This window comes from Pseudorasbora parva, chromosome 25, assembly GCF_024679245.1.
Source record: "Pseudorasbora parva isolate DD20220531a chromosome 25, ASM2467924v1, whole genome shotgun sequence".
Taxonomy (NCBI): domain Eukaryota; kingdom Metazoa; phylum Chordata; class Actinopteri; order Cypriniformes; family Gobionidae; genus Pseudorasbora; species Pseudorasbora parva.
This window is the reverse complement of record NC_090196.1, coordinates 24,356,235-24,369,751: the sequence shown is the minus strand read 5'-3', so window position 1 is coordinate 24,369,751 and position 13,517 is coordinate 24,356,235. Positions and strand designations below refer to the sequence as shown.

Sequence of the window (13,517 nt, the reverse complement as noted above, 5' to 3'; positions counted from 1 at the left end):
TTTATTCTCCAAATCAATGTAGCAGACAGTAGTTCAAAATTTTAGTTAACTGTGTAAAATATAAATTTATACACCCTAGTGGCACAAAAGAGAAATTGCCTTTTCGGTATGCAAGTGTCAGATTGACATTTCCACCACAGCTGGAGGGGTGAACTCTTACATGTGCTTCACCTGGCAAATAAGGTGTGTAATTGCTGTTTGTCTGCTGCTAGGCTTACTTGCCATAGAGATAGACAAAGTGAAGGTCATGGGTCAGAGCTATTCCATTGGCTGGTGCTTGTCACATGGCCTCTGGTCCTCACATGCAGTGACAGGGGATGATATATGCTTCTGTCTGCAGTCAAGCTTATGAGTGAACAGCATTTATAGCTCTGTGTTTCTCCATGGCAGGAAGATGACCTGGAAACGGATGTGAACAAGCTGCGTCCCCGACCAGAGCCTGACAGACCCCTGGAGCAGCTGGGCCAATATATGCGTCTCTGCCCTGAGCTGCACCATGACTTCCAGGTGAACGTCTTTGCCATCTGATGCAGTAAACCAAAAGCACTGTACATCCATACCTACATCAGCACTGTCTTTAAAAAAAGATTCTTCAAAAAAGGCTTCAGGTTCATTATAAGTTAGGTTTAAAAGGCATTTGTGACATAATGTTGATTACATTAAAAAAGGTTCCAAAGGGGGGTTTTCAAAATAAGAAAAAAAAATTCCTCCCCTAAGAAAGTAAACAGTTATTTTTTTCTAAGTGTAAAGAACAGTTACAAAATATAAAGAACAATGGAAAGTTTCCTCATGGAACCATAGATTCCAATAACCATAAAAAATGTCAACTTGTCCCCCCATTTAAAAGCACAAATGTGAAGCTTTTCATTTTATTAAATTAGTTTTTCTGTCAAAATGTTTTCATTATTTGAGCCTTAAAGCTGTTTAAATCATGTTGTTATGGTGACAAAGTTATAAAATTGTGTATAACTTTAGATCGAAAGGGTTACAGAGTGATTTTTTTTCACACTATAATCATGCTAGCATACATATTCTTGACATCTTGTGACTATACTATTGAATATTTTGTTGTTTACAAATTGGCCCCATTTACTTCAATGGCTGAGTGTTACCCAGAATTTTAAAGAAAAAAAGTGGAAACAATTTTTTGTGCTTATCAACTGTACACAAAAACTATAAACTATGCACAAATGCTGTTGATTGAGTGTAACTTGCAGTATATAGAAGGAATAGTTCACCCAAAAATGAAAATTAGCCCATGATATACTCACTCTCAAGCCATCCTAGGTGTATATGACATTCTTCTTTCAGACTAACACAATCTGAGTTATTTTTAAAAATGTCCTGGCTATTCCAAGCTTTATAATGGCAGGGTTTTCTTCGTCTATTTATGCAGAAAATGTCACGCCTTTCGCAGTTCAAAATGCTTGCGCTACGTCCAATGTTGTCATAGTGGCAGTTGCGTTTTTTTACACTACGTCCCACATCATTGTCAACCCAGTTACTCTTTTTCAGTAAGTTGAATATGGAAGGCTATCCACCTGATATTTTACTTTTATAAAGTTTTAAGTATGGATATTTCTCTAACAAAAACTAATCAATTCACTTCAAAAGGCCTTTATTAACCCGCCGGAGCCGCGTAGCGTACTTGTATAATGGATGCATACACTTTTTTTGGGCTTCAAGTTATGGGCTGCCATTCACTGCCATTATAAAGCTTGGAAGAGCCAGGACATTTAAAAAAAATATATAACTCTGATTGTATTCGTCTGAAAGAAGAATTTCATATACACCTAGGATGGCTTGAGGGCGGGGCACATTTTTAAGTATTTGGACTAAACAAGCCAAAAAAATTTTTTTAAAAATTCTGTGTACTATCGTTAACATTTTTGAAAGAAGTCTCATGCTAAAAAACAGTAGGCCTAATATTGTTACATTAAACACAAGTTAATATTCAGTAAATACAAATAACTGAATAATTGGTAATGATGAATGTTATAAGTAAAATATTTGGGATTTGGGACGCATATCATTTTGAGTTTCGGTTTATTTATGAGACGCGTGCAATGCATGATCGCGCTAGCCCTAAGACTATATTGTCTGCTATATTTGCTTATTAAATATGAAGCATATGTATTAAAATTAAGATACAATTTCTTCAAAATTAAATATACAAATTCACATCAGTCTGAAATGAAATGCGTTTGACTAGGTCCTATAGTTATAGCATCTAAGCAGACATTGGCAAACAAAAGCTTTATTGATATTCTACAATAAACACTAACTAATATGTCCAAAACAGGCAGAATAAATCTTGTCTAAACAGTGTTGCATCTATTACATTTCGTGTTGCAGCAGGATTTATATTTAAACAGTCTTTTTGCGTTTAACATTCACAGACACTAACAGAATAAACTTACCTCACAATGCTGATTAACTTAGTTTTGCAGCAGTTGTTACTCTTTTACTGAAGCTATAACTATAAACGGTATGCATGAACTATAACTGCTTCTGCCGTTCGCAGATCAGTTACAACACTAAGTTATATGTGTAAAACTGAGAAATAAAGACGAAAACACACCAATGTGTACACACCAACTAAATGCCTCTATCATTTAGTTAGCCTTTTAAAAACAGCAAAACTGATTTTCATTAGAAGGCGTTCTTTAGATTTCAAATTGGCTAACGTTAATTAGCTTAGCTGGGCTGCGCATTTTCCCCTGTGCGTTTGCTCAGTGGCTGGTATTAGGGACTTGTTGCACTTTGCAGTAATCTAGATCGATATTACAATATCCTATTAATAAAAACAGATGACAATGATATGCTATTCATTTTAAAATATATTGTAGGATGCTGAAAGCTCTCTGATTTTGTAATGTTAGCCTTGTGACAAAGTTTTGTCTTAAAGTGGTCAAAGCGTTACTCGCAGTGTCCTGGTTAAAACTGCTTATTTCTCTGGACTTAAACATTGCTGTTTTAAAATGTTTGGGGTGATGTAAGTACAGAGGCCAACACAATATATAACCTTGTTCTAGTGGATTTTGGATTTTTTAATCTAAAAATCGTACATATTGTGCCTTTAACTGTTGATTCGGTGTGTGTATATATGTGTGTGTGTGTGTATATATATATATATATATATATATATATATATATATATATATATATATATATATATATATATATATATATATATATATATATATATAGTTTAACAGAAGCGAAACAGAAAAGACAATTCTAAACTAAGTATTGAGAGTAAACTATGTAATATTGTGCAGTAATGCTTGTCATGCCAAGACTAAGGAACTTTGTCAGATTCTGTCAGACTCGTGCATGTCGAGTCTTGAGCTTAGTCAGCAGAGAAACTAGGATGTTGGCGTCATGCTGAATGAAACGTACATCTAATTTTCAAATCCTGGCTGTCCTGTACAGTATCACACAAAAGAGCTAAATATCAAAGGGAAACGTGTTATCCTGAGGCGAGTCCTCGGGGGAAGAGACCCTTCCGTTACCCTCCCTCTGAGAGAGCACGTTCTGTGCCAATCTCGCTCTCGATGCTTATGTTTCACATCTCAACCCTTTATCTAGCCCGCAATATTTTTGACAGCTCTGCGGTTTTACCTGTTCTCTCTTCTGTGGAACCTTAGCGTGTCGCTATGAATTAAACCGGTTTAATCGTGGCCTTTGTTTTGGCCCGAAGATTACAGGTGGAGCATCGTTGTCTTGCAAGATTAATAGCGGGGAACTGATTGGCATGAATGTCCTGCTGTAAATTCTTCTCATCTTGGTATTTTGCACAGCATGCATAATGCAGCGATGTGATTACAACCCTGCATCCAATCCAGTCGCATATTCTCCAGATCACAGTGGCATTTAATGATAATGGGAGAGATACATCAAAGACACGTACAGAGAATGGGGGCCAGGATGGACAGTACGCTTTCAGGGTTTGATTTACTGGGCTGAAACCAGAAGAAAACAATGGAAAATTGTATAATGAACATTTGTACATTATAATCAATATTATCATATTATGATCAATTAAAGACCCACCCCCCCAAAAAAACAACAACAAACTATTAATATAATATAATATAATATGTTTAGTGCTTTCAAATCGATTAATCCTAATTAATTGCATCCAAAATAAAAGTTTATGTTTACATAATATATCTTGTGTGTACTGTGCATAATTATGTACACTGGTATATAAATACACACTCATTCGTGTATATATTTAAGAAATAGTTGCATGTAAATACTATATATACAGTATATTTATAATTTATATAATACATATAAAAGTATAAATATGTTATATATAAATATTAAAAAAAAATATCAGGGATGCCACAATTCTCAATATAATATTGAACCGTTCGGTACGGCATTCACGGTTCAATATGCGCTTGTGAATTATGTGGTTTTTTTCGGGTTTGCATTCAATGAATTATTTCTATTTCTTTCTGTTTTAAATATTTTTCTCAGTTTATTTCGGCTCTATTTGAGTGAGCCTGTGAGTCTATGCGCTGATATGAACAAATATCCAATCATATGCACTAAAGTTAAGGGGTGTTTAGCCACGCTTGAAATGCTGGTGTCAGAGAGTTATATTAATGGAACACTATAGTAATTCACAATCACGAAAGTTCATTATTTGCATGCGTTTTAAAGCCTTGCCAGTTTAAAAAAAAAAAAAAAAAAAAAATATATATATATATATATATATATATATATATATATATATATATATATATATATATATATATATATAATTTTTTTTTTTTCTCACACAGCCATAGTATTAAACAAATCAACTTAATCACATATATAAATGGGACAAATACATCTAAGATGGTGGGGAGGAGTAAATAATGAAATATTTTCATATTAAATTGGGTAAACTTCTCATTATGAGAGAAGCAATGCAAGATGTGTTTCTAAGAACTGCTTGGCCTTTATGTCTAGCATTTGCATATAGAATTGATTTTAAAAATGTTAAATTGAAACAAAAAAGTGAATTAGTAGCTCATAATTTTCATTCGAGACCGGGAATTACAACATCAATATGTGCGGGAGGAAATGAACCAAAGAAAAGCAGCTTTTCAACAGCCGTAGTACATCATGTAAAATAGTGGCAGCGTCTGAATAAGAAGGGAGTTGAACGTCGATGAATCGGAGGTGTGTTGACATTTCTATTAGTTTGAACTCATCCGCATGCTAAAGGCAGCCATGCAGGGATTTCTGCAAGACAGCCGCAGGCGTGTTATTGTGCTGTGAGATCAGCCGTCAATCAAAGCGATACCAGCGATACTGATGTGAAGGGTAGTGACACATTTAAAATGAAGAGTCACACTGAACATATTATGGAACTTGAAATGTCATCACTCATTTCTGTCAATGGCCCTACGGTTGACTGACCCGCAGCAGGGTTAATAGCAGACGGCTGAAATCACCAGAGGTTGTGCAATAAGCTATAAAGACCATTTGATTCTGATTTATGATTTTACATAAATTATTTATGATTGATTGGTTTCATTCAAAAGAAAACCTCAAAAAAGCCCAAAAATACACACTTAAGTTATTCAAAATATTATTTAAACCTGAAAATAAAGGTTAGATGTTGAACTGAAGATTCAACACTATTTCTGGATCACTGAAATGTATAATAATAATACAATATTTTATAATAAAAAAATAAAATAAAATAAAAAGCTAAATAGAAGCATGTATTCTGTGGCTTGTATATTTGAAACAACATTTAAAAATATACATATTTTAAATAACTGAAAAATATTTACAGAAATGCACACATTTTCTCTGAAAAAAGCCACCATATAATTATTGTGACTACTGAGAAATCAGATGAATAATTTCCTGCAGATATTCTGCCAACAGGATGTTCCTCAATTTTCTCCACAACACTTCAGGTCAGCAAAAACAGGAACAAAATCACTCTATTAAGATGAAGAGTGAGGCAAACATGCCGTCGTTGTAAGGATTTTTTTAAAAGCATAATGAGGTAATTTTCGGTACAAGCTGCGTCCCTGTTGTGCTCTTAAGCTGCATAGTGGTGTCGTTGCAGTAGGCATTATAGCACATCCTACTCCCATCAAAATCTCTTACTGCTTCTACACAAGGTCCATATTCACCCCAAGTGCACTTAAAGACACTTCATATAAACTTTATCCTGGGTGTCTACCATTAAGAGCGGTACACTCGTAACTTTCTCGCCTGGCTGCAACAACTAAACCCCATAGATGCTGACGGTTTCAAAAAAACCTCTTTGAAATATTTCTCTCTCTCTCTAGAGAGGATTAAAGTGAACATGAAATCAAATTTCACCCTATTTACATTCTAAATGCACTTTCCTGGACTTATTGTGCATGTATTATCAGGCACGTTACTCTAAAGAAAAAGAACGCCAATCCAAGTTGTCATCATCTTGCAGTAATGCCTTGAAGCATTTTATTCATACAACCAGTAAAATTCACTCAACTTACCTGAAAGCTGCCATCTCTCTGAGAGTGAGATTATAATAATAATAATAATAATTATTATTATTATTATAATAATAATTTGTTACATTTATAAAGCTCTTATAAAGGAGGAAATCTCTTCGACCACCACCAATGGGCAGCATCCACCTGGATGATGCAACGGCAGCCATATTGCGCTATATGCTCACCATACACCAGCTGATTGGTGGAGAGAGCATCTGTCCTGCTGTGTTTGATTGGGCAAATGCTCTCCAAAACCACAGCTCTGCCCCGGTACGGGTTGTGTCAGGCCATTCGTTAGTCTGTTTGTTTGATGAGAACAAGATAAAATGTAGTTTCAGTAAACGCGTCAAGAATCCGTACAGCTGTAGCAGCGCAGGACTTTTATTTTGCTGTGCGGAACTGCGTAAGAACTGATGATGGAATAGTTTGGTCTTCGGCTGACCGATTAGCAGAAAGGGGGGCATAATTCCCGCCCACATGTAGAAAACAAAAATTCACTGTTTGTTCATTTTTCTACCTCTGAACGAAAAAAAAAAAAAATCAAGCCAAAATCTCGTTTTTTGTTTTTCTGAAGAAAAAAATTAGAAAACATTTTTTTTTTCATTTTCTACTTTCAATATTAAAATGAAAAAAAAAAAAAAAATGATTGAACGTATGATACATGAATTGTTAGTCTGCACAATTTTTATTGTGTGATATAGGTCTTATATTGAATTCATAATGGTTTTAATAAGGTCTTAATTTAGATCCTGATATAAGAATAGCTTAATTGTAGTTTGAGTACTTTATAATTTGGCAAGCTTTCCAGAATTTCCCCCAAGTCAGTGTGTATGTGAGTCAATTAATGATATTTGCAAACTTACTTAGCCACTAATATCCATTCTGAATTGAGTTTGACAGCTGCGGATATCTTTTTAAATCTCATTTTATGTGCTGATTTCAAAAACGTCAGACATGAATATGTTTAAATGGTTGGTAGATTGTATAATTGAATTGACCTCCAACAGATTTGTTCATTCCCTGTGTGAATTGAATTGCTGGTTTTTCCTTCTCACCCACTTGAACGAACAACCGAGCACAAGTTCCCATAGTCCCACTCCCAGAGCTCATCAAAAGGGCCATTGTACTTGTCTCTATCAAGTTCATGATTAAAATAAGTCTTTGAAAAACATCTCGGTGCTGCTAGATTATTTTAGTGTTGTTATTTGTGGTTTCGAAAAACGAATAGATGACAAAGCAAGGCCCCTGAGATGCAATATGCGGCCTCAAACCCAAGACATTTTTATACAGCAAGGGTTCATTTATATTAATGCATCCTCGGCTATTGGTATTCATGGAAGTGTTGGCATCTTTGTGTTTACACATATTTTTAGGAGTGCGAGGAGGGGGGAAGTGAAATTTAAATGCAATGATATAGCAGAGGGTGCAGTACTAAAGTTTTGTATCTAACAAATTCACTTTGATGGTATACATTTTATGTGCACTGCGCCGAAGATCAGAGCAACTGATGGAACGTGGGACGCCGTTCGGAATCAAAGATCTTCCATAGGGAGGTGAACGCAGATGATGGAGGCTTTTATCGGCACGATGTCTGCTGAAACTTCCACCAGTCAGCACATCTTATCTATCGTGTTACTTGGGCATTTCACGTTCACCTTTGGGATGAGCCAGAGAATTGGACCGTGGGTCTTTTTTCTGCTAAATTTATGGAAATGTATGAGGCGTGAGCTTAAATTGTTATTTGGTTGCTTTAAAAGCAGCTAGGGCCTTTGGCTATTTTGATACAGTTCATTTTATGCCTGTCAAAGACTGTAATTGGACGACCCTATTTGCTGTCAGTATCACCCTTTTGAAGTCAACAGAAAGCTGGAAGTGATGTGCACCACTCTGGGCTGCATCCTCAAAACAATTCCTTATCCTTTTTTGGCTTTTCTCCCTCAATAGTCTCTCAAAAAAATCCTTTTATTTCCTCCAGAGTTTATTTTGGGTTGTTATTCTGCGGTACTGCACGGAGTGGTTGGCGGTGCCGGGGGAAAACAGGATATCTTGTGGGTGATGTTTACTGTAATCTCTCTTTGTCTCCTTTTTGCCGTTTTCTCTTACACTTTTGATTCCAGAGTTGCTGATGTGGCCACAAGTATAAAGAGCTGACATCTGTGGATGCTCTTGATATTTTCCCCCATGAATAACAATATTGGCTTTGCAGCTTCTCTCTAACAGTTGGGCAATCATGTCTTCTAGGATTTGGACTCCAGCTCAGAGGTCGATGAAAGCTCAGATGATGACAGCACTCTGGACGGGGACTTGAACAACTCCCCGTCACTCTCCGACCATGAAGAAAAGCACCTCCAGACAAGAGACTTCCATAAACATTACCTCAGCTGCTCCAGGAAAGGCCAAGAAGGCCACTCCAGCATGGTGGACAGGCTTTTGGAGAAGTATGGGACTTGCATACCCAACCATGATCCACGTCTGTACACTGCCACTGCAGCCAATACTAGATCCATTGCTGGATATTCAATCTTAGCCTTTCCTGACTTCTGGGGACATCTGCCTCCACAAGTTCAAGAGCCCATGGCTAAAAGACCACCACATGTGCAGAGGTGAGCAATTCAATCTTTCATTTCAATTATGCCCCACACATAATTGACTAAGGAAAAGAGTTCATTCATTTTCAGACCACATTCTCAACTGGTTTTTCAAGTGGCGACCCAACAAGGTATTACAATTGATTCACATGCAAAAGGAACAAAAGGTCTTGCATAGTAAATATTGAGAATTATTAATACGACATTTATTATATAGGATAATTCAACAGTTTTTAGTGCCACCATGTTTATATTATTTAAAAAAAGAGAGAAAAAAGGAAATAAAGAATAGATTCATAAAATATACTGTGTATGAGATGTTTTAAGAAATGGTTTTTATTTTAGTAATGCTGCTTTTTTCACCATCTCATTCTAAAAGTTATATATAAAAAGCTAATTTTAATTTTACCTTTCTTCAAAACATACCGGTCAAAAGTATGGAAACATTACATTTTTTTTATGTTTTTATTTGATCAAAGATAAATAAAAAAAACAGCAATTTATGGAAATTGTAATTTAAAATAAATGTTTTCTATTTTAATATACTTAGAAAAAATTATATTTTGACTAAATTATGTTCATTTTTAACTTTTTAATCATCATTGAATCCTGAATTTTTTTTCACATATTCCAAAAAAATATTAAGCAGAACAACTTTTTCCAACATTGACAATAAATCAGCATATTAGAATGATTTCTGTTAGATCATGTGACACTGAAAAACTGCGTAATGGCTAATGAAAATTCAGCTTTGCATCACAGAAATAAATTATATTTTATAGTATTTATAGTATTTTTTATAGTAAGTATATTAAAATAGAAAACCATTCTTTTAAATTGTAATAATATTTCACAATATTACTGTTTTATCTTTATTTTTGATTAAATAAATGCAGGTTTAATGATCATAAGATTCTTTTTTTCAAAAACATAAATTTCCAAACATTTGTATAGTTCTAAACAAAGCTCCAGCAGAACCGTTGTGTGTCTCTGAGTAACACAGTGGTGTTTCATTACTGAATGAATTTGCGATTTTTAACAAATTGAGTGAGCCAATAATAGATTGGTGCAGGTATGATGTCACTTTTGTTGGCCAACTGGCAGTTGGTGCTTTTTTTATTAATATTAATTAGGTTATTTTTTTATTTTTTTTCCATAGGCTTTTGGAATATCGCAAGTACAATGTCATACCTGCACCACTCTAGACAGTGTCCCATTCATAAAGGCATTCACTTGCTTCGTTCCTGAACAAATCAGCCGTTTTGAATCAATTGAATGAATGAATGAATGACTGAATGACTCGCTCATTAAGAAAGTGAATTTACATTACAGATAACAAAAATGCAAAGTGCTTTCTATTATATGCTTATCTAGCAGTATTTTCCCCTGCTGTTTTTGACCTGTTTTTATCAAACACATAGATATTGTACAGTTTTCTTCTTCTAATCAGCTATGAAAGTCTGTATTGCAAAAACTATCCTGAGTCAACATCGAGCGCTCTCCATTTACCCGTGATCACATTTAATATTCAATATTAAAAGATTTAAAGAGACAGCCGCTTTGAGAGACGCATCTGGGGAATGGAGTAGAATTACTCTAGTGTTTTGTTAGCTCGTAAAAACTGTGCCATTACAGACTGCAGAAAGCATTCATGGGAAAAACAACAAAAAGATGTTTGGTTCCATATAGACGCTTTCAAAACAACTCCCTGAAGATGCCTTAATTTGTACTTTTCGTTTTTGTCTTGGGTTTTTGCACAAATTCTGTGCTGCAGCTGTTTTTTACCTTATGCGTTTGCATGTTGAGATGGTCTCATTTGTCTAAATCAGATCGTGTGGACACAATTCAAGGCCTGTTCTCTATCGTTACTTACACATTGCCATATGCAAATGCTTGTAAACATCGGCACTGAGTCATTAAACTCGCTGTAAGTAGAATTGAAATCCATTAAAATATTTTCTCTCTTGTGTTGAACTCTCTTGCCTTAAGTGAGTCTTTTGCTATCGTGGCTGCTTTGCTCTACAGACACCCAAACTCTTTTCTACTGAAGAAAAGCACTTAAATCTATATCTAATTATGGTTGCCCCCTTCGGAAAACTTGTTTTTGCTGAAAACTTTCTTCAATGTGCAAGAGAGAGATTAATGGGAATAGACAATTATTTTAGTCATTCTGTAGTTTATTGTGTTTCCTCAAGGGTAAGATAAGTTTATATGGGTTCTATTGGTGTCATTTTAACTCAAAAATAGTCACTTTTGGAGTTTGAAGAAGAAAGTGTCAGACAGACAGACTGACATTTTGAAAAAATTCCACACATTGCTTCACACTCTACCATTGACTTATGAGGAGTGTAAAACCATTTGTAGTTGAATTTTACATCCTAAAATGTTCTTAAAAAAAAATAAAAAATTTTTTTAGACATGTTTGATAAATTATTTTGATTGTGGTTGCAGGAAATTTTACCCTGTGAGATGGTCTACACTCAGAACATTAATGAAGGACAGAAGGCTTGTTAATGTCTTATTGTTTTATAGCTCTTTCCATGAAGTAAACATTTTGATGAGAGCTCTCTCAGTTTATTGCCGGCCACGGCGGACAGTTAACTTTGTTTTTGCTCATTCATGCAACCCCATTATAATCTGAAATTTGCTCTCGGGATTGAAAAGTCCACAAAGATTGTTTTTTTTCTCTCTCTCTTTCTCTTGCGTGCATTTTGCTCATTCGCATCGGGAGAAAGGCCTTATTATTGTTTATCTGCGACAGAAATAATGCACACAAGCAACCATGAAAATTAGCCAATTAGCATAATACAGTGCAAAAAGATGAGGCGTCATAGATTTGATTTGGAAATGGCATCATCCAAACAGAATTGAGAACAGCCCCCCCCCCAATTATCACTGCTTTATGCAGACTTCTGCATACAGTATTATTTCGCCTGGCCACTTGATGTCATTTGTTAAAGTAATATGTAATGATACGACTGTCAAACCATTTGTTATGCTGTGTGTACAGTGTTTACTGCAAGAGCTCCCTCTGCAAATGAGACAATTATACTATAACAATACAATAACAATAACACTAATAAAGATAACTACTACAGATAAACGTTAAATGTATGGGGTCTTCACCTGAGACCCGCAGTGGCGGATTGATTGACAGCTGTCAGACTTGCGAAGATGGAGAGTGGCTGGAGTGATGGCAGAAGTTTTGCAACAGAGCGGTCATTCGAAGTAGAGGACTTTGAATTGTGTTTGGATACAGGGCCAGAGCTTTATCAATTCGAGTCGCTAGCTCAAACTGCGCTCTTAACTCCCGAAGCGTATGATGTTAGCAGAGCAGCAGCATGAAGAGAGAATGGGACCATTGACCTTATCTATGAACAGTCAAATCCTTATACTGAATGCCACTAAATATAGATCAGATACATGCGATGTATTTTTATTCAAACTAACTGAATCGATAAGCAGTGCAGGACCAATAAACTCAAACCTAATAGTCTATTATAAACAATTTCCTCAAATAAAAGTTATACTATATATATGGCAGAACGTTATGGAATTGTTGTTTTGTTACCACAGCAACCACTTGCGTGTCAAGGTTTGAACCAGGTGGCAACCTCCCCCAGTTTCTGTTGATGCCAATACTGAAGTAACTTAAACTGCAATTCCTCGACTGGCTACTAGCCTCCAGAATGGAGTGTATCGATTCATGATTCGGATCGCCAATGTCACGTGATTTCAGCATTTTGGCGGTTTGACACCAAATGAATCAATACGCTGATTCATAACGATTCAAAGCTTTGTTTTTGAAATCGGCCCATCACTATATAAGTCGTTATTTAGTTGTAGTTTTTTTGCGCAAAAAAAACTATTCTCGTCGCTTCATAAAATGATTGTAGAGCCACTGTAGTGAGATGGGTTTTTAACAACGTCTCTACAGGGCTCTACATAGCGCCCATTTTAGGCGCATTTACGCCTGAAAATTACTGCGAGCGACTGTGAAAATAGTGACCTGATCGATTCTCATGAATGGATGTGTAAAACAAACAGAATAAAAACTACAACTCCCAAAGTGCATCAACACTGAGAAACTGTTAGGCTACATTTCCTACTGCAATCATCTGCTTTTGTGTGCGACGGATTACACTTCAAACAGAGATTACAAGGTAAAACGGGTGTGACAACGCAGCCATGCGCACTTACCAGACACCTCACGCTGATGATTTGCAGCCAAATCAAAATGAACTGGAAATACCAAATTTGGATTATCATAAACAAGCTCAGAAATTAACGGATGCTGAGGGCAAAAATGCCAAAAAATACTTTATTAATAATACATTTAAAAAGCCCTTGAGTTCTTGAGTTGATTTTTTTTTTTTTTTATCACACATGCTATTTAAAAAATTAGCACAGTATCTGCGATTCG

General features: G+C 35.5%; 1 protein-coding gene across 3 annotated transcripts in view; it reads left to right on the top strand.

Annotated features, from left to right (window-relative positions):
- Nucleotides 1-13,517, top strand: part of LOC137065088 (cytosolic carboxypeptidase 4) — a 217,664-nt gene that overhangs the window by 89,218 nt on the left and 114,929 nt on the right. For all 3 annotated transcript variants that reach the window (XM_067436651.1, XM_067436653.1, XM_067436652.1), the window contains exons 11-12: nucleotides 391-507; nucleotides 8,748-9,109. In XM_067436651.1, coding sequence (XP_067292752.1) covers nucleotides 391-507; nucleotides 8,748-9,109 — 479 coding nt within the window. The remainder of the gene's footprint in view (nucleotides 1-390; nucleotides 508-8,747; nucleotides 9,110-13,517) is intronic.